The sequence below is a fragment of the Carettochelys insculpta genome, chromosome 3 (assembly GCF_033958435.1).
Source record: "Carettochelys insculpta isolate YL-2023 chromosome 3, ASM3395843v1, whole genome shotgun sequence".
NCBI lineage: Eukaryota > Metazoa > Chordata > Testudines > Carettochelyidae > Carettochelys > Carettochelys insculpta.
Window position 1 is genome coordinate 11,847,839 of NC_134139.1, and position 21,131 is coordinate 11,868,969.

The following is a 21,131-nucleotide window of genomic DNA, read 5'->3' on the forward strand; positions in this document are numbered from 1 at the left end:
TACACGAACTAAGGCATGTGTGGATGTGCGCCGCCACTAGTAATACAACCTGCCGGCTGTGGGTAGTTGTAACGCTCTGCTGTTCAGCAGGGTGGCACCTGAATCTCCTCCGGGTGGCTGCCCAAGGGCTCAAGGAGCCTATGCAAGTCCTCAATTAACTAGATCCTCTGGGGAGGAAGCCGAGCCACAGAGCAGGGTGAGGTGGCGGAAGCAGGTGGACGTTAAGACCTACTGGTGCCCCAAATTTTCTACTGCCCTACGCAGCTGTGCCTGAGTAAGGGCGGGGGCTGAGTGCCAGGTCTCTAGAGCTCCCCCATGCTGGAGGCCAGCTAGGGGTGCTGATCATCCGACTTCTCGGCCTCAGCCGGCTCCTCCCCCCGCCAGTGGGCTGGGCTGGGCTGGGCTGGGCTGGGCAGGGCAGGGAATCGAATCGAATCGAGTCCCCCAGCCAAGCGCGTTTCTCCCCGGCGGAGTGGGGAAGGTCGGCGCCATGTGGGAAGCCGCCGCTGCGCTCCTGGTGCTACTGCTGCTAGGCCGGCTGCGGCGGGTCCCCCTGCTGGAGCCCGCCGGCCGCGCCGTGCTCATCACCGGCTGCGACAGCGGCTTCGGGCACCTGCTGGCGCTGCGCCTGCACCGCCTGGGCTTCACCGTCTTCGCCGGCTGCCTCTGCCCGGACGGGGAGGGGGCGCAGCGGCTGCAGCGGGAAACCGCCTCCGACGCCAGCCGCCTGCGGGTGCTGCAGCTGGATGTCACCCGGCAGGGGGACGTGGCGGCGGCCAAGGAGTTCGTGCAGCGTAACCTGCCGGAGACAGGTGAGAGCCCCGTGCGCCCGCCCAGGGGCACCCCAGAGGCCGCTCCGCTCATCCTCTGCCCCGGGGCCGTCCGCTCAGGGCTGGGGGAGCTCGGGAGCAAAGCCAGAGGCGAACCAGGCCTTGCAAACTCCTGGGGGGCCGCGACGCTGCTGCCTTTGGCCGCCCTCTGGGTCTTGGCCCCCGCCCGGTTTGCTTTGGGAGCTAATCCCTAAAAGATCAATGGAAACAGCCCTGCCCCTCGCCTGCCCTGCTAGTTCACAGCCCTGGGCAGAGCTGCCTATGCCCTGTGCTGGGTGAGGGGATGAGGAGAGCTGCATAAAAATGATAGCGCCAGGGTGGAAAGGTGTTTTCCCTGCCTGTCCCCAGGGGAGATTCGGCTTCCACCCAGCTGATTAGCAGAGCACCCACAGCCACTAGCCTGTGTTTCCACAGGGTGCACATCTGCACATGCCTGGGTGCGCACAACAAAATTTATTTTGCCCATGGAGGGAAGAGAATTCCTGAAATCTTTCCCCTGGGGTTTGTTTGCTTGGGGTTTGCGCTCTGAGATTTCCCTTGGGGCGAGGAACCCAAAATGCAGCCATTGCCCATTTTTGGAGACGTCTAAATCGACCCAAACGGTTGCTGTGAATTTGAACTGTGGTAGCTCTTGAATGGACTCGCGACCCAGCTGTGCAAGGCGCTGTGCAAATAGAGCAAAGAGACGGTCAGCTCCGCAAAAAAGTTTACAACCAACAGCTCTTCAGTGAACCTTGACTAAGCTTGGAGTTCGTAGTGAACAAAGGAAAGCCACCAAAATGTATTGGTTTAGGGGGTTCTGTGCAAACATTTTGCAGAGATCTAAGGTTAGGCAACAGAGAGGAGAGCAATTGAGAAGGACAAGGAGAGGGGAAAAAGTAGTTTCAGGAATGATTTGAAAAAAGGCGAATAAATGCAGGAAATATGCAGAGCTGACAGTTCTTGTGCCAAGAGTGATCAGTTATTTATCATTTGAATATTTTGTTTATAAAGCTGATGCACAGGACTTGGTCAGACTTGGAAAAGGCATTGAAATGAAAAATGTAAAATCTAAACCATATGCCGTATGTGCAGCTGACCTGACACCCAATGCAGTGGAGGGCACAGATGCTCATTTACCCTTCTCATCAGACGTGTTACACACAGTAGCACAATGAGGCAGTTTGCCTTAACTTAGGGGCAGCATGTAGCCCAAAACTGCTTTGTCAACTGGGCATGGCAGAGAGGGAGGAGGGCACTGCAAGGCTCCTTTTGGCCAGATCTCTGCCCTACCTGCACAGCAGTAGGGTCAAACTTCCTTCTAGTGCTTCCCTGGGTAATGAGATCCATGCAGGAGAATATCTTTGCCTGCAAAGAACTTCATTCATTTCCACAGTGCTGTGTGCTATCACAAGTGCACCTTACTGACTTCCCTGCAGGACTGTGGTGTTGGGGAGGGGGTTGGCAAGGGGATAGCAGATCACATTAGCCTCCAATTAATACATGAACTTAAGGTATACATATTGCACACAATAATCACAGGTAGCACAAACCCCTGCCAAGAGTGAAATTACTTGTCTGCAGGGGCATAACCTGTTGTCCCCTGAAGTCGATGGAGTTGCATGAGGGATGGAATTACCCCCAATGCATACTTTGCAACAGAAGTAAAGCACATTTGTAATTCCGAGCATATAAATCTCATTAATACAAAGCTTCTAATGAAAAATAAAGCACATGGTACCACCGTTGGAATGCAGGACATTCTCAGTTGGCTTGTTTGATACATCAGGGAAAGGAACAAGAGTATAAGTAAAGAAAAGGACAGACACCTCTCATTAAGTATGTGAATGTGTTGGTTAGCCTGACCTCAGCTGATTAAGTCTTTCCCCAGCTTTAGAAACAACTGAATCTCAAGGTGTTTATAGGATAGATGGAGGCCTGGGACTTAATGCAGCATCACCCTTTAATTCCTCTTCAGGAGGAATTATTTGGACCATATATCAGTGCAGTAACTGGCATCTGTTCACTGAAATCTTGATTGACAAGGTTAGCCTGCAAAAGTGGGGACAGTATTAAGGACTGTTAGGCTACGTCTACACTAGCATTCCTCCTTTGAAAGAGGCATGCAAATGAGGTGCAGATTTACATATCTGGCACCTCATTTGCATATTTTGGAAGAAGAAAAGCAATGTAGATACAGCTGTTTAGAAAGTAAGCCTCATCTTCAAAAGAACCTTTTTTTGTTTAGGAAGAAGGGTACTTTCGAAGATGGGGCTTACTTTTGAAAGAGCTGTGTCTACACTAATTTTCTTCGTTTGAAAGAATAATATGCAAATGAGGTGGCAGATATGTAAATCTGTGCCTCATTCACATTTTCAATTTCCTTCATTTGCATGCCTCTTTCGAAAGAGGAGTGCTAGTGTAGACATAGCCTAAGTGCCAGATCTGATTCGTGGGTGCAGTGGGGATGGGAAATTTCCACGATGAAGCTTGTTTGATTCAGTTTATTTACCTGGAACATCCCAACCATAAAATTATAAAAACATTATCTTAAATTGCCCGAGACTTTTAAGGCCTGATCCAAAGCCTAAGAGAGTCAGTGGAGACTCTCATTGCCTTAAATGGGGTTTGAACAAGGCCCTTACTGAGATAATTGTACCTGCTCTGTAATGTAATACTACATTATAATCAGACTCTTGTATGTATTACGTGTCTGATGATGGCCCTTCACTTTTTGCTCAGACTCCCTGTCTGAGCATGTGTTGAGTGCACCATGGAAGAAGCCAGGCAGTCAAAAGGTAAATTGTTTTTACCAATCCTACCAGCATGTATTTTATTCTTAAATTACTAGGTACTTTCTCCTCTGAGTATATGAACATTAAGTACAATGGAGCCTTTGGCTTTATTTAGTATGTGATTTAATCCGCTGAATTTCAAAGGCCTTATTAGTAGTTAGCAAGATAGAGGAACATAAAAGATTTCATCTCAAGTGGAATAAAAGCTGAGACACGGATATGGGTGGGATTGATGTTGGCAACTTCACTGCTTCTTGGGCTTCTTCAACAAGCATGTACATAAGAACATAAGAATGGCCATACTGGGTCAGACCAAAGGTCCATCGAGCCCAGCATCCCATCTGCCGACGGTGGCCAATGCCAGGTGCCCCAGAGAAGGAGAACAGAAGACAATGATCAAGTGATTTATCTCCTGCCATCCATCTCCTGCCCTTGTTCTGAAGGCTAGGGGCACCATACTTTACCCCTGGCTAATAGCCATTTATGGACCTAACCTGCAAAAATTTATCAAGCTCTTTTTTAAACCCTAATAGAGTCCTGGCCTTCACAGCCTCCTCGGGCAAGGAGTTCCACAGGTTGACTGTGCGCTGTGTGAAGAAAAATTTCCTTTTATTAGTTTTGAACCTACTACCCATCAATTTCATTTGGTGTCCCCTAGTTCTTGTATTATGGGAAAAGGTAAATAATTTTTCTATATTCACTTTCTCCACACCATTCATGATTTTATATACCTCTATCATATCGCCCCTCAATCGCCTCTTTTCCAAACTGAAAAGTGTTACGGTGTTTGGAGTCAGCAAGTTTAGGAGGACATTGCTCGAACACACATGGGTGCTTTCCCATTTATTCCATCTCATGCTACCAGCTTGAGCCAATCAAAACCAGCTGGGCTAACCCCCAATGATCTAACTCAATTACTATGACAACAACCAGATCTATCACTACTCCAACCCAGTACACAAGACCTACCACTGCAACAGGCAGCCAATACACAACAGCAAGGATGTGGCAGACCAAGTCTTTAATGATAATGGGCTAGATTGTGCCCTCCTGCTTTCCACAATTGTCCACTGTGAGTGGAGAAAGTGAGGACCCTGCCTCCTTTCTGAGGCCTGGAGAAGGGGCTCCTAGAATCCTTATTGTGGGGGGGGGCGGGGGGGCAGGGGGGGACCCACTCAACAAATGTTGGTAAGTCATCAGGGCCAGCTCTAGGCCCCTACAAAGAGTGGGGCTTTGGGAGGAAGGGTCTGGGCTCAGGGCTAGAGAGAGAAGGTATGAGAGAGCAGTGTGTGTGACAGACCTCTGTGTGCCAGCTGCTGCTGGGTTCAGTTCCTGAGTGAGGCTGTGCGCTGTCTCTAAGATAAAGAAAACTGTCCTGCTGTCTTGTCTCCCTCGAAGGTAGCATGGGATTATATTAAAATGTGTATCAAAATATTAGTGGACCACCTGGATAATGGTTTTGAAAAAATTTTAATAAAAATGTTGCAAATTTTATATTTTTGGGGGGAAGCAGTTTTTTAAAAAAAGTCAGGTTTTTTCCCCACACATTTTTCTAGTTTTACAAACGTCATTTTTTAAATAAAATCTTTCCATGCAAAACCTAAAACAAGCAAGCAAACAAACCTGAGCTGTGTAATCGTGACCTATAAGAACCTACCGAGGGAGAAAATATCTGTTAGCAGAGAGTTCTTCACCTAGCAGATGAGGGTAACAAGATCCAGTGGCTAGACGAATTCAAGATGAAAAAGGAGCGCTTTTTAACAGTGAGGATAACTAGTTATTGGAGCAGCTGACAAAGGGATGTGGATTTCATATCCTTCCCAATCTTTAAATCAAGATTAGACATCTTTCTGAAAGATAATTTCTTGTTCAATCACAAGTCATTAGGATTGATCTGGCAACCAGGGTGACGTTCTCTGGCCAGTATTATGTCGCCATCGTCGTCATCAACAACCATGGGCTCAGTGCCTGTCTGTCTGATGCCTCCCTCACTATTTTCTTCCGTCTTTAATATTCTTGATCATCTTATGTATATCTCCCTGGTCTTATACTCGCCATAATACCTTTTGTATCTTCACACTGCTCCTCTAACCATTTTGCCTTATCCATTCCGGCTGCTTTCCTTACCTCGTTGCATTTCACTCTATACTGCTGGTCTACCCTCTTGGAAACACCTGCTCTGATCTTCAATGCTCTCTTCTCTTGGACCAACTTCAGTGTTTCCTGTGTAATCCACTTCTTATGGATCTTCTCTTCTTCCAGAACTGTCTGCTCAACTGCCTCTTCTATCGCCATAACTATCCCTTTAACTCTCTTATGTAGGTCTTTCTCTGTGCCTGCATTCCTGATCTTCCCTTTGAGCACTGCTCTGTATGCATTCCCTATTTTTTCCTCACCATGACCCTTCCTTTCTTAAACTGTGTCTTATACTTCTGTTGAGTTTCATGTTGATGTTCGCAATGACTAGACTGTGGTCTGAGTCGATATCTGCTCCTTGGAAAGTTTGGCGCTGCTGTACTGATGTTATCCATCTTCTTATCAAGATCATATCTATTGTGTTCTTGGACTTCCCGTCATTTGATCGCCATGTCCACTTCCTACAGTCCTTTTGTTGGAATCTCGTGTTTGTAGATCACTGTCTCATGCTCTACCTAACTCTGGTTGTTTCTCACCTTGTTCATTTCTTTTTCCATATCCAAACCTTACCATGACTCTTTCCCAACCTTCGTTGTCTGTTACAATCTTCTCTGATTAACACATTTCTCTTTGGTATCTCCTCCAGTGTCTTTGACAAGTCTTTATAGAATAGCTCAGTCTGTTCCTTGGTTCTGTCCGATACAGGTGCATGCTCCTGTATGCCCGAGGTGTTGAACAGTTTCGCTTCGAATCTCGCTACCATCATTCTTGCACCCACTGTTCTGTATCCTAACAGTGCTCCTCTGCCTCTTAATCTGACTCCTGCCTCATGCTTCTTTTCGTTGCCTGGCCAAATGACTTTGTAACTGCACATCTGTCCTGATGCTGTCCAGCACATCTCCGCCAGTCCAAGTATATCACATCGGTATCTCTCCATCTCCTTTCAAAGCAGCTCTAACTTGCCAGTTGCCCACAGCGTTCAGACGTTCCCCATTCTGATAGATAGATAGTACATGCGTTAGTTGTAATTTTCTTTCAGTAGCCAACTTATCGTCCTAACCCCAATCGCTTGATTCATGTTGCGGACATTGTTTATCTGGGTGACGTCAGAGCCAGCATCTTTGATCAGTTAGTCGTACTAGCATCAGGCTTCATGTGGATTGTTTTATGATCAGCACATCATCACTCATCTGACCAACCCTCTTCCTTTATCCAGGCTTGGGACTGGCATGGAACCCCTAGAGGCTTCATGACAGATTTCCCGTATTATGTAGGAGATGATAAAAACATAAGAATGGCCATTCTGGGTCAGACCAAAGGTCCATCTAGCCCAGTATCTAGTCTTTTGATGGTGGCCAAGGCCAGCTGCCCCAGAGGGAATGAACAGAGCAGGTGATCATCAAGTGATTCATCCCATTTCCAGCTTTTGGCAAACAGACTAAGGACCCCATATCAATTGTCCCTTCTGACCTTAAAAATCTATTAAAACATCTTGCATGAGAATAATCTCATTCTAACTCATGAGATTAGCTAGTTTTTTGTTTTAAGTAGCGCTGAAGAATTTCCTGTCATTTAATATTGTAAAGAATATAGTTTTTGCATGAAAGCAGTGCTGGATCTTTGAGTCACTAAACATTTGCTTTTCAGCTGTGATCTGACAGATGTCTTCTATGCCCTCTTTTCCTCTCAGATCTGTCATCTATTGCATGCTCTTTGCTCCCTCTGTCAAAAAAGAGCATTTGTTTGCTCTTTCGCTCCCAGGCAGTGGTTCTCAAACTTTCCAGGCTACTGAATCCATCTGAGGGGTCTAGTTTCTTGCATACTCCCAGATTTAACCTCACTTAAAATTACTTGATTACAAAATAAAGCATAAAAATAAATGTGTCACAACTCATTATTGCCGAACAATTTTTTCCTCTCATTTTGTCTATAGGAAGTTTATAGTTTGTACTGACTTTGCTTGTGCTTTTTTATGTAAATTCTAAATGAGTTGATATACCTTCTGGAAGGTCTCCATGTATACCCTGGAGTAGCTCTGGTTGAGAATCACTGGTCTGAGAAGCTGAATCAGTTTTTCTCTAGTGTTTGACACCCCTAATAATAGTTCCTTCACTCTAACTTTCTGCAGAGTGTCTGTTGTTGTTCGTATTTCAGTACCACCCAGAGACCCCAGAAAACATCAGGCCCGCATTATGTTAGACGTGTATATACACAGAGACAGGCACTGCTCTGAAGACCTTAGTCTTTAGAAATAAGATAAACGAAGAGTAACATGTACAAGCAGAAGATAGGGAGTTGACGCTCAGAGAGATTAAGTGATTAGCCTACGGTCACACAGGGAATTTGAGAGAGACCAGGAATGGCATCCAGATCCCCTGAATCCCATTCTGTTGCCTTGACCTCAAAAGCTTCCTTCTTTCCACATCTAAACCTATGTTTATGTCTTCCCTAGGGTCCCACAATAGGCCTCTGGTCCTTTGAACATCCGTTCACTCATCAATATTGCTTTGGCAGCTTTCTGTCACACAGCATCACTCCAGCACTGTGTGTTCCTTGGTTGCTGTGTTCTCTGACCTATCATTTCTCAAGGTTTTTAAGGTTGTTCTCCTTTTGTAACATAGTGTGATATTGGGCCCAGTGCATGGGCAGCTACTGGGCCCAAAGGAAGTGATACATCTGTAAAATCAGTACAAATTCAGATATCAAAATACTGCTAAAACCTGATTGAATACTCTGTCTCTTCTCTCTATAGATACATGGTCTCATCTAGACTATAAAACCAGATGTCTGAAAATCACTTTGTTCTAGAGACCTGACAGTTGCAGATTCTAGGGTCTGTTACTGCCCTCCCTTGTGTTTTGTTTTTAGGTCTAGGGACCCAGTTAACATTTCCGGCAATGTAAATGTCTCTCTTCATGCATTTAGTCAGAGGCTTTGTTATCATGCTTAGGTAGGAGAAGGTGGTGTCATGTGAAGCCTGATCTAAAGCCATGAAAGTTAATACGCATATTTCCATTGCCTTAATGGGCCTTGGATCAGAATTTTGATTTGTGATACAGGTTAAACCTCTCTAATCCAGCACTCTATCATCTGGCAACATCCATAATCCACCATGACTTCAGGTAGCCGGGTGATGATGTGTTGGGCCAAGTTTCCTGCAGTCCCAAAAAGTGTGTTTACAGCTACCAGTCCTGGCTCTCAGTGTTCTGTGCTACTTTGCTCTAAATTGCCCCTAAATGTCTTCTAAGAGCCAAGTAAGCAGCAGAAGTGTTGCTAATGTGCTAGACAATACTGACCTTCTGTAATCTGGCAAATTCTCTTGTTTGGCACTGGTCAGGTGCTGAAGGTGCCAGACAAGAGGTTCAGCCTGTAGTAACCCTCTTGTATTACTGCAGGGTATGCTTTTATGACACCCCCAAGCTGTTCCCCTTACAGTCCTCTTAACCAAAAAGGAGAGTCCTCTTTTTAATTAACTCCTTTTCTTTTCCCCGGCATAAACTTCCCCTCTCAATAACTGTTGCCTTTTATAATGGAAGGTTTGTTTCTTGGAGAGCTGCAATGTCAAGGCCTCTTTCTTTTCTTCCTCTGTACTGGATTCTTCTTTGTGTGTACATTCCCTGAAAATACCTTTAATGTTCTTGAATCTGATATTTCTGACTCGAGTAACCAAAATAGGCCCATAATACTATATTTGCTTCTTTTTTGCCTGCGGGCATTTAATCAGCTTGGCAACAATAGCAATCATGACCATCAAACAATGTAATGAAAACCACCAATTGTTCTTGGAAGGATGCTCCTCTGGGTAAAGGCTTGGGAGTCCAGAAATTTTAGTTCAGATCCTGCCACGTACTTCCTTTGTTGCCCTGGGCAATGCATTGGATCTCTGTGTCTTAGGCCAGGTCTACACTCGACCTTCAAGTCAATTGTAGACCTGCAATTCCAGCTTCAGCAATTGCATAGCTGGAATCCACTTACCTACAATCTATTTACCTGGCCGTCCTCACTGAGGGAGGTTGATGGAGAGAGTTTCCTGTCAACTTCCCTTACTCCTTGTTTAAATTGAGGAGCACTGGGGTCAACTGTCAACCCTAGAGCATTCAATTTCATGCCTCCCCACGAGGCCTGTTGACTTTGACCAGGTCAATTTCAGTCTTCTGGATAGTGAAGATATACCCTTAGTTATTCAGCTGTAAAATGGGAAATGATGTGTCTTTTGTCCCATCTGTTTAGATTGTAAGCTCTTTAGGAAAGGGACTTCTATGTTGTGTATTGAAAATACTTAAAACAATGGGGCCCCAGGGGGGGTAGACTCCTAGTGTAAACACCACCATCCTCATTATTACAGAAGATGATGTAACACAGTCTTCATGACTATAAAACTCCCTCTGCATCCATTTATAACATAACCAGCAGAGTGAAACAAAAGGTGGACCATATGTTTCAAATGGGGAAAAAAATAGAAATTAAAGAATCATTTTTATCAGTTTATAAAATGCGTACACACACACAAATCAAACATTGTTTTCTGTCTTCCTTTCTCTCTCTTTTTTCATTTTGTCACTGAAAGTGAGGCAGGAAAGGAAAAGAACAGGGAAGTGGGGAGGAAAAAAAACGAGAGCTTTCCATTGGTAACCTGAGAGTTAAAAAAAATCAGAATATGCTGTTTTGCATGGTACCACACACTTTTACAGCATGCCCAGCTCTATAATAGTTTATATTTTTAAACCAGAGTGATTTGTGTTCTGTGTTTCTACCCTCACATCAGAAAGAGCATCAGGGTATCTTTTTTTCATAGAAGAGATGTCATTTCTTGTGGCACTGTTTTTCTTTGTCCATACAAGAACCTACTCTCATTTCTGGCAGCCCCACTAATCTTGAATGAGGTCTCCTAACATGAACCTCTAGATCCTCTACTTTATCTGTTAATCTGTGTCCTCAGAATCCATTTTAACAACCATGGTGTTAGCAAGAATCTCCCTTCCTTCCTCCCCGCCACCCTGGCTTCTAATTTAATTTGCAGTGTCAATCCTTCTCTGTCTGATCTGAACCTGTACATTGTCCAGTGTCTATCCTGCCCTCAGAAAATGCCAGGAGCTCGAGTAATGGGCTGTATGTGAGCTTGGGGGAGGTGGGACAATTTCTGACTGATGAAGTTCCCCTACCGAGGATTCCTGCTGGTATGGATGAAGCAGGCTGTGCCACTGCCTGGTAGATAACGGGGCAGGTGCCTGACCCCTTGCATCAGGATTAGGAGGAAAGATTCCATTACCCACCAGCCCCTATAAGTGCTCCATTTTTTTTCCATGGATTATTTGCAGGGCTCATGAAACTGACCACTTGTATCAAATGCTGCCTTCAGCTAAGCATGAGCAAGGCCCCCTGGAGGATTTGCACAACACAAGGCCTACAAACCTGGAAGAGACTTAGGGCAAGTCAAAACTACAAAATTAAGTTGACCTAAGTGTGCAAAATTACCTGGTGACCCTTAAGTGAATGGCCACGCTCGGGCATGTTAGGGTGAATTGTATGGGCGCTTGAACAACGCGGTGAGGTACGTGGGGTGGAGGCAGGGTCCAGAGACACTTTTAAATTGCTATAGGGAAATATACCTCAGTACAAACAGGCCAAACCACTAACCCCACACCAAGAACTGAGGAACCAAAAGTCTAAACCAGTCAGCAATGGAATTTAGTGCAGTCTGCAAGCAATACACTATCTGCAGCCTTCCCCCCACCCCCTGTCTAAAAGTGGCAAACAGGAAAGATCCATGGCCTCTGACCTAGCAGCCCAGAGGTGCCAGCTGCATGCCTTAAAAGGAAAAAATAAGCATGAGATGTATGGTTGTGTAAAATGGAGAGGGGGCTGAGAGGGGCTGCAGGCGAAGAGAAGCAGAAGCAATCAGGGTGTGACGTGTCAGGCCTCGGGTGGAGCCAGCAAACAGCAAGACCATAAAGGGGGGCAACAATGTAAGGAGGGGGAGGAACTCCCGAATCCTGGAGAGACTGGACGCTGTCTGCGACAAGGACTGATCGCCTTTCGCCGCTCCTCCTGCCTGCTCATGAGTTAAACAGAGTATTGGTACCACGAAGAAATTTGTAACAGTATAGCTTAGATAGCCAGATGCCGTGTTTTGTTCCTGTACCTGCTCAGCAGCGTAAGTAAAACATAACAACCTGGGCTTCACAATACCTTGCCTGGGCTCTGTCTGGGAAGCTCAGTCCACAAATGCCATACCCCTCCCATGAATATTGTTGAAGGCTCTCAGGGCATTATGTCCTGCTCATCTGGTGGCTAAATAAGTTACATAGTTACAACTTTTTCCCTCTTCAGGTTTTTGGGGCTTGGTGAACAATGCTGGAATATCAACGTACGGCGAGACGGGATGGCTGCCTATGGAGAAGTATGAAAAGTTAGTGGATGTGAATCTCCTTGGGTCCATAAGGACAACACTGGCTTTTCTTCCCCTTCTAAGGAAATACAAGGGTAATCTTAATCTGATGTCATTTACAGCAGTGGGATAATTTTGTTTTACTATAAGTGGGGCACTGTAGCAGCAATAGTAGAGGCCTGAATTGTCTCTCAGTCAACTGAAACAGAACCAGGATGTTGTCCCAGTTCCTGAAATGCTACTAGAGAGGGCAAGGACACATAGGGTGAAAAAAGTGCTTTGTTTTAACTGTGGAGGAAGGAATTCCATCAGTATCTGTGATTGAAAGCAGAGGGCAATGCTTCAAGCTAGTTGTTAGCAGCCTTCCTTTGAGCGCAAGGGACTGCCAGGGTTGGCACTACGATACCGCACCCCCCCCCCCAGCATGGGGCAAGGACTTTTCCAGTATTTCGATTGTGCTGTCTTATTGCTCATTGCTCCTGGGAGGAAGGATGAGCTTCTGGAAGAGGACTCAGGTGATCTGATTTCAAGTTTGGCTCTGAGTGCCTGTGGCTGATCTCTTAATCTGCCTGTGCTTCTGTTGTTCCCATTTGACAGAGGGATAATGGTATTTTCTTCCACCCTTGCTGGTCTTGCCTTAGGCTCTTTGGTTTAATTGTTTGCTGGTACATGTGTGTGCAAGGCATCACCCGATGAGGTCCTGGGGCCTTGCTTTGGGATCTTGAGATGCTCAGGCCTCCAACAGGGTTGTACAAAGAGCCAGTTGCCCCAGGGCTTGCTGAATCTAAAGGGCCCGTGGTTCCTGTCTGCCATCCCCACTATTCGGCAGCGTCGACGGCCAGAGCCCCAAAATCATGGTTGGAGCACTTGGTGGCACGTTTCAGGTGGTTCTGAGGGCTGATGGGATGGTGAGGGTGGGGGCACAGCAAATCCTAGGTGACACTGAGGGCTGGCTGCTCCAACCCTGCCCGTTCTGGAAGTGCAAAGCCAACTCCCACACTGCTCAGGGGCCTGGCAAGTCTCTCAGCCCCCTGGAGATGCTACTGTAACACAGATAAGAGAAAGCGTCCCGTGACTTACAAGCTAAAAGCAGCCATTTCTTCTTTATCCGTCAGCCACAAACATGCTGATGTCCAGCCTCTTCACAACACTGCTTTTCATTTTTTAATGTATGGCGGGGGGGAGTAATAAATCCTTAACATACTTAAAACTGTCTGGGTTATGTTAGTACCACGAGAACACAGTGTTGCTGGTTCCTGTTTAGAAGGTATGGGACTGGTAGGCCGGACTAACGTGTGGGATGGGATCACCCTCCTTCTGTGAGGTGCTGCTGCTAACACTCGCTCACCCAGACCCTGCGGAGCCTTTTTTGCATGCCATTTAGGGTTCATCTTCCCAGTAGTGTAGACATAACCACAACACCATCCTGCCTCTCAGGGTAAGAACTCAAGAGGTCTGGGTTCAACTCCTGTCTGAGTCACTGTGTGACTTAATATCTCTGTGCCTTGGCACTCCTCTGACTTTTGTTTGTCTTGCCTCTTTACAATGTGACCTGTTCAGCTGTAGCAGGGAAGAGAGACCAAGTCTAATTATTCACTGTGGTGGGTCTGAGTCCCCCAGTCAGGGTCGATTTTTTTTTTTTTTTTTTTCCCAGAGTTTCATTTCACACACCTGATAGAGATGTGCAAAATCGAATTATCTGGGACTGGCGGTCAACCCCTGTATGCTTCAGTATTGCAAGGTGTAAGGGAGGTCGAGAGGAGAGTTTCTCCAAGCGACCTCCCTCTGTGGAGATGGCCAGGTAAGTCGATTGCAGATAAGTCGATTCTAGCAACAGAAGTAGCTGTAGCTAGAATTGCATAACTGCAGTCAACTAACCTGCCTAATGTAGACCAAACCTCAGTGGCTGTGCTGGCAGTGTCCTGGTAAACATTACTGCAGAAGCTCCAATGAATAACTAAGCCATAGCAGCAGTAAACTGCTGAGCTGGGACTGAACCCAGTTCCTGTTCTGGACACCTTTGAGTGTTTAGCAGACTGGGATGCTTGGCAAAAAACATAAAACGATGATAATAATGGCACAAGCCATGGAGATGACTGGCAAATGGCATGAGACAACATATATTTGTGGAACTCAAACTACCTTTCTAAGGCTAACCCTACTTTGAAGTTACACTGATATAAAGTTTCTACGATGAGATAACTGGCTCTGTGGATAGCAGAAAATCAATGGATGTGATTTATCGTGAGTTTAGCAAAGCTTTTGATACGGTCTCCCACAATATTCTTGTCGGCAAGTTAAAGGAATGTGGATTGGATAAATGGACAGTAAGATGGATAGAAAGCTGGCTGGAAGATCAGGCCCAGTGGGTAGTGATCAACAGGTTGATGTCGGGATGGTGGTCGGTTTCTAGTGGAGTGCCCCAAGGTTCAGTTCTGGGTCCTGTTCTGTTCAACATATTTATCAGTGACCTGGATGAGGGGTTGGATTGCACCCTCAGCAAGTTTGTGGATGACACTAAGCTAGGGGGAGAGGTAGATACGCTGGAGGGTAGGGACAGGGTCCAGACTGACTTGGACAAATTGGAAGACTGGGCTGCAAGAAATCTGATGCAGTTCAATAAGGACAAGTGTAGAGTCCTGCACTTGGGCTGGAAGAATCCCAAGCATTGTTACAGGCTGGGGTCCGACTGGCTCGGTAGTAGTCCTGCAGAAAAGGACTTGGGAGTTGTAGTGGACGAGAAGCTGGACATGAGTGAACAGTGTGCCATTGTAGCCAAGAAAGCTAATGGTATGTTAGGTTGCATCAAGAGGAGCATTGCCAGTAGATCCAGAGAAGCGATTATTCCTCTTTATTCGGCCTTGGTGAGGCTGCCTCTGGAGTACTGTGTCCAGTTCTGGGCCCCCAATTGTAGGAAGGATGTGGATACACTGGAGAGGGTCCAGTGTAGGGCAACCAAAATAATTAGGAGGCTGGAGCTTGACTTATGAAGAAAGGTTGAGGGAATTGGGATGGTTTAGTCTGCAGAAGAGAAGACTGAGGGGTGGGGACTTGATAACAGCCTTCAACTTACTGAAGGGAGGCTGCAAAGAGGCTGTTCACAGTGGTCACAGATAGCAGAACACGGAACAGTGGTTTCAAGTTGCAGTTGGAAAGGTCCAGGTTGAACATTAGTAAAAACTTCACCACCCGCCTAGTGAAAAAGCATTGGAATGGTCTACCCAGGGAAGTAGTGGAGTCTCCACCCCTGGAGGTGTTTGTCTCACCTTGACAAAGCGCTGGCGGGGCTGATCTGATGGGTTTGGTCCTGCTTAGAGCAGGGGGCTGGACTCGATGGCTTTTTTTAGGTCTCTTCCAGCTCTATCTTCTATGATTCTGTGAAAGCTGGTGTTCCAGGGGGATTGGACCCATCACCGTGAATAATTAGAAACAGTCTCTCTTCCCTGCTATAGTCCCTTTAGAAGCACGATCCCTTCATTTTTTTTCTTATCCTTACCTGAAGATTTTAAGGGCTGCTTTGTTGCAATCTTTTTCCACCTCCCAGTGGAGTGATTAGCCATTTATGGTCCCGTAATTTCTGCAGAGAACCAGGATATATTTCATCAGTGAGCATCATAAATGCAGGAATTTAGTAGTCAGGAATTCTCTAGTTACTAATTAAACTAAAGCATGTTTTTTGCATGTACATCCTCATGCTTTATATCTGAACTTACTGGCTCAGAATTGGTGGAGTGCAAGTGGTTGACTATGTTTATAGTTAATCTGGTTCAGCAGTGGCAAATGGCCAAGAAATTATACTTTTGCAGGAAGCTTGATTTTAAAAAAGAAATCTCCAGAGCTGAACGTACTATAGGAAAAACTTCCTGTCAGGGTGGCCAAGCACCCTATTCTATAATGTTCATCCTAAACCACTCATGCTTCAGTTTAAGCCCATTGCTTCTTATCCTGCTCTCAGAGGTTAAGGAGAACAATCTTTCTCCCTCCTCCTTGTGACACCCTTTTAGTTATAGTAGCATTATGCTGAGAAGGCACATCTTAGCCTACTGCACAGTAAGACAATTATGAGGGGAAAAGAAGGCATTTAAATATTAATTTACGTGATTTTCACATTTGAACAACATTGTTCCCCCCCACACACACAGGACGGATGGTCTTTATGTCCAGTATCAATGCTTACTTTACTTTGGAAAATGGCATTTACTCCATGACCAAGGCAGCCATAGAAAAATTTTGTGATTCCTTGAGGCTGGAAATGAAGAAGTTTGGAGTGCTGGTAAGATACTACTTCAGCTTTTTCACCCACAAAAGCTGTTGATGGAATAACCAGGAATAACTATTAAATTTTGCAGGAAGGTGGACTCTATATTCATGTGTGGACAGTTTCAGGAGGAAAGGTGCTACATCACTGACCTGCAGTTAGCTCTGGGGTGGAGAGGCTCAAGCTACTTACACAGAGGATATCGCATATTGGTGAGAGAAGGGGAAATTTTGGCCAAGAAGAGTTACTCTTGTGAAGAGTCATATTTAAAAGCCATTACTATTAAAGTGCATGTAACTGAGTATATCAGCACTGGAAAGAGGAAGAGTTAAGTCAACCCTGGGATCGCTGCCCCTGGTTCCAGGAAGGCTAAGATGCAGGTTCTCTTAGGATTTATATTGGTTTCTAGGTCTATGATCCCCAGCAGGCAAGGTTGCCTAGCAGATAGAGCACCACTTTGAGAGTTTTGTTCGCTAGGTTCTGTTCTCAGCGCAGCAGGATTATGGGCAGTCACTTCCCTTGTGTTTTCCCTTCTTTGTCTGCCTCTGCTTTTTACACTGTAAGTTCTGAGGCAGGAGCCATCACCATGGATGGTGCCTGTCAGGAAGAAGAGGCTGCAATGATATACTGTAACTAAAATGTCTCTTCAGTGGGGCAGCCTCTGAGACGGGGAAGGATGAAGACGTGAGAAGTGAGGGATGAGCTGGGTACCCTGGGCAGTGTTCCCTGTAAACTGAACACTTGGTTGGCTGCCCAGGAGAGATTCCAATGCTGTCTAGCTGATTAGCAGAGCACCCCCAGCTGGCAGCCTGTGATTCTACTGGCGGTGCACATCTGCAAATGCCTTGTGCACATAAAATTTATTCCACATATGGATGATAAAAATTAGGGGTAGCACTGGCCCAGGGAGGGCCCTAACCTGGGGTCTCTAGTTCAGACAGCCCCTGTGTGGTTTGCAGGAGGAGTTAAAGGTTCATTCCTCTGGCAGAAAATCCTCCCCACCAGACTGCCTGGGGCCAAGTTGGTTGTGACAGATGAAATTTATACCCCTGAACCAGATCTCCTCTGCCAGTAGAATGCAAATGCCTGAACCTAAAGCTTAGATCATTGAACCACTCTAGTGGCTTTTCTTTTCTTTTTTTTTTTTTTCATTTCACTTATTCCTCCATTTAAATCCTCGTTCCATGCTTACTAAATGCACCCCTGAAGAAATTCCCCCAGCATTGTATGCACCACTCACAGCAGTGTGGTTGTGGAAAATCCCTAACTTTATTTCAGTAACTGCCTCCTTTTTTGGAAAATATTTAACAAATGCTATAAAATCGCTTGCCTCGTACACTCTGAACTACCTATGGCGTGATGAGGATTTGAACTGCTAAGCTCAGCATAAGCTTGAGTGCATGGAAGTGCTTAGTTTAAGACGTTAGCTGTCCTAGTTTGCTTGGACTTTAATGTTTAAAAATCAATGCCTTCATGAATAGCTATGGTGGCAATATTTAGGAGGATTACTTTTATACCACTCACTATGGGCTAATCTGTGGCTGGCTCTTAGCTAGTCCCCCTTATCCTCCTCACTGCTGCACAGCTCACCTATAGACTGGCACAATGTGTCCCCTGAGAGGTTCTCCTCTTTGCTTAAGCCACTCACCCAAAAGGGAGCAGAGAGCTGTGTGCACTGGCTAGCCAGACTGACTGCCCACCCTGCACACAGTACGTTGCTCCCATTAAAGGGATATGGCAGTTTGTGCTGCCCTAGCTAGGCGAGTCATTTGTCTGGTTTTAAGAAGGCCCAGTGCTCTTGGCTTTGCATTGGAATTTATGGGTACCACAGAGTGCCACTGTCTACCTGCCAGGCACCTCTGTAATTAAACCCCTGGCTGTCCTGTACCAACTGACTTGGGCACCTAGGTCTACGACTAAATGCTGTTTAACTCCCAGTTAACACTTCCCACCTCTGCAGAGCCCTAGAACCCAGCCTTCTTGCAAGCTGAAACATCTGCACAACAGCCCCTTTAGCCATATGCCTAACCCAAATCAGCTGGCAGGGACCAGCTGCAGGTATTTAATTGCCATATGGACAAGTACATAGTGTCACTGTTAATGACATAGCCAGTTTTAAGAAATATACTGTTCAGTGGTTAACAGTAGTCAGATGTTCCCATTGTAGTGCCAAACATGCCTTAACATTTCGCTGAGGTCTCTGGGAACCTAACAGGACAGCAGCACCAAGGCAGGTTAGGACACTGGAGACTCAGCAGCAAAGAGTTTGGAAACTTTGGGTGTGAGCTAATCCCCACAGAAATTGGTGGGAGTTTTGCTACAAACTCAGTGGAATCAGAACCAGCATCGCTGTTCCAATGTATTTGGAAATCAAGATCCACTACCTGCTTCTTAGAACTTCTGGGGAAACAGAATTTCCATCCCATGAGATACTCTAATGTTTCAGACTCATTTCATATAGCAGTAGGAGAAGATGTGGAAATTCCTAAATTTACTGTGAAACAGAAACTGAAGGACGTTTCGGCTATGTCTACACTAGCCCCAGAACTTGGAAAGGGGCAAGATAAAGAACCTACTTGAAAGATGCTAATGAGGCGCTGCTATGAATATTTGGTGAAAGGAATAAGGGGATTTCAAACTGTGTGGGGTCCTTTTGAAAAGGGTCCCATGTAGATGAGCCACGCGCGATCAAAAGGGGCACTTTTGAAGTGCTGCAGTTGCCATTATGCTGATGAGGCACTGCATATTCATGGCAGCGCCTTATTAGCTTCTTTCAATTAGGTTCATTATCATGCCCCTTTAGAAGTTCTAGGGCTAGTGTAGATATAGCCTTCATGTTGGAAACACCAAAATGACTTTATCAAATTGTTTCATTTCAATCACTGTTTCTTTGATTGTGGTCTGCAGACCAGTGGGCATCTCCAAGGGGACCTGGTGGGTCCATGGATCCACATCCTTCCCCTTACTCCCTCATCTCCTCCCTATTGCTCACAATTCCTCCTGCATTTTAAAATGCTGGCAGTACAGCTTGCATATGGCAGCCTTCCTGTCTGTGTGGCTCCATACCCCTCCTGGAAGAGGCTGGCCCACCCATGTGTCTAAAGGTGGGGGGAAGGACTGGGATTCTGTGCACCAACTCAGCATCCGCTATTGGCCGGAAACCGTGGCCAGTGGGAGCTGTGGGACGGTGTCTGCAGGCAGGGGCAGCACACTGAAACAATTGGCCTGCTGCCTAGAATCCACTGCCAGAAGGGTGCACTGGTTGCTTTTGGGAGCTGCCCAAGGTAAGTGCTGGCTGGCTAGATCCCACACCCCTCCCTATTTCCTGCACCCCAATCACTGGTGACAGTGAGTGTGGGTGGAGGAGAGTGAGAGACTTGGAGGAGGTGGGGTGAGTATGGGCGTGGCCTTGGAGAAGGGGCGGGGCAGGGGCAGGGCCTCTGGGAAGCTTTTAAAATCAGAAGGGGGTTGCTTGGGTTGCTAAAGTTTGAGAACTGCTGATTAGACAATGACAAAACATTTTCTCCTGATAATATTTCATTGTTATAGCATGTGCATTTAATACCAGTATAACAATGCTATAACATACATATAATATAGAAATTTATAATTTAAAATTTAATAAAGTTAAAAAATTAAGGCGAAGTGAAACAAAAATGTTGAAATAAAGTCAAAATGAAAGACTCCATTTTGAATCTAATCAACACATTCCCCCAAAACATTTGATTTTTAAAGAAACCACAATTTCCAACAGAACTGTCCAGGTTTTTTTGAGGGGGGGGAAATCAAATCCAACCAGCTCTACCACTCATATTTCACTGCATTAAGAGCAGCCGATTGTCTGTCTGCTAATAGTTCTTTCCTAATTTTATTTTTTCCTTTTAGGTTTGTATTATTCAGCCAGGAAATTATGCACGCTCAACTAATATTCAACCACCAATTAACGCAGAAGAGATCTGGAGTCAACTCAGTGAGGAAGCAAAGGCTGTCTACAATAAAGAGTATGTGCAAGAACGTGCTGATTTTGTCAACAAAAATCTAAATGAAGGCAGCACTGCAGGCCATGAAGTTGTGGATGCCATCGTGGATGCTTTGATATCACCAGCGCCCAAGGCCCGTTATATGGTTGCGAAGCTGAAGGAAAAGCTGTTGGTCTTCATGTGCACAGCTTTCCCAACTATTGTGATGGATTCAGTTCTGTCCACTGTACTGAGTAAAGTCAAACTCTAATAGCTCTATGGAGAGAATCTTGACCCTTGTTCCTGCTCTGTTCCCTAAGTTGGATCACTTTTGCAAGCATCAGAGAGGTGGCGTGTTAGTCTGTAGCTTTGAGAACAACAAGAAGTCTTGTGGCGTCTTATAGACTCTCAGATATTTTGGAGCATGAACTTTTGTGGGCAAAGACCTGCTTCATCAGATGCATGAGTCAAATGACTTTCTGTGTGATCTAAAGCCCATTGAAGTCAATGGACAGACTCCCATTGACTGGTTAAATTTAGATGAGATCTTTATACAGGACTTTGAGGGAAAGCTGTATTAGGCTGTATCTGTAGAAACAATGGGGAGTTCTGTGGCACCTTCAAGACTACAGGTTGAACCTTTCTTGTCTGGCACCCTTGGGACCTGACAGGTGGATGAAAGAATTTGCTGGACCACTGGAGGTCAATATTGTCGAGCACAGGGGTCAGCAACCAAAACAGCAAAAACTCAATTCAAGAGCCACAATGCATGTGAATATGAGTTGG

At 45.7% G+C, this 21,131-nt stretch overlaps 1 protein-coding gene across 1 annotated transcript; it reads left to right on the forward strand.

The window, feature by feature from the left end:
* The first annotated feature begins 490 nt into the window (after positions 1-490).
* LOC142010191 (D-beta-hydroxybutyrate dehydrogenase, mitochondrial-like) lies at positions 491-20,616 on the forward strand. The gene is made up of 4 exons (XM_074988468.1): positions 491-812; positions 12,071-12,223; positions 16,271-16,401; positions 20,272-20,616. The coding sequence occupies exons 1-4, from the start codon at positions 491-493 to the stop codon at positions 20,614-20,616; spliced, it is 951 nt and encodes a 316-aa protein (XP_074844569.1).
* The last annotated feature ends 515 nt before the right edge of the window (positions 20,617-21,131 follow it).

What these genes read in the sequence shown, in the direction of transcription:
- LOC142010191 (XM_074988468.1), top strand. Translation starts at nt 491, where the DNA reads ATGTGGGAAGCCGCCGCTGCGCTCCTGGTGCTACTGCTGCTAGGCCGG. An exon ending in CCTTCTAAGGAAATACAAGG is followed by an intron (nt 12,224 to 16,270) that starts GTAATCTTAATC and finishes CCACACACACAG; the next exon opens with GACGGATGGTCTTTATGTCC. An exon ending in TGAAGAAGTTTGGAGTGCTG is followed by an intron (nt 16,402 to 20,271) that starts GTAAGATACTAC and finishes TTTTCCTTTTAG; the next exon opens with GTTTGTATTATTCAGCCAGG.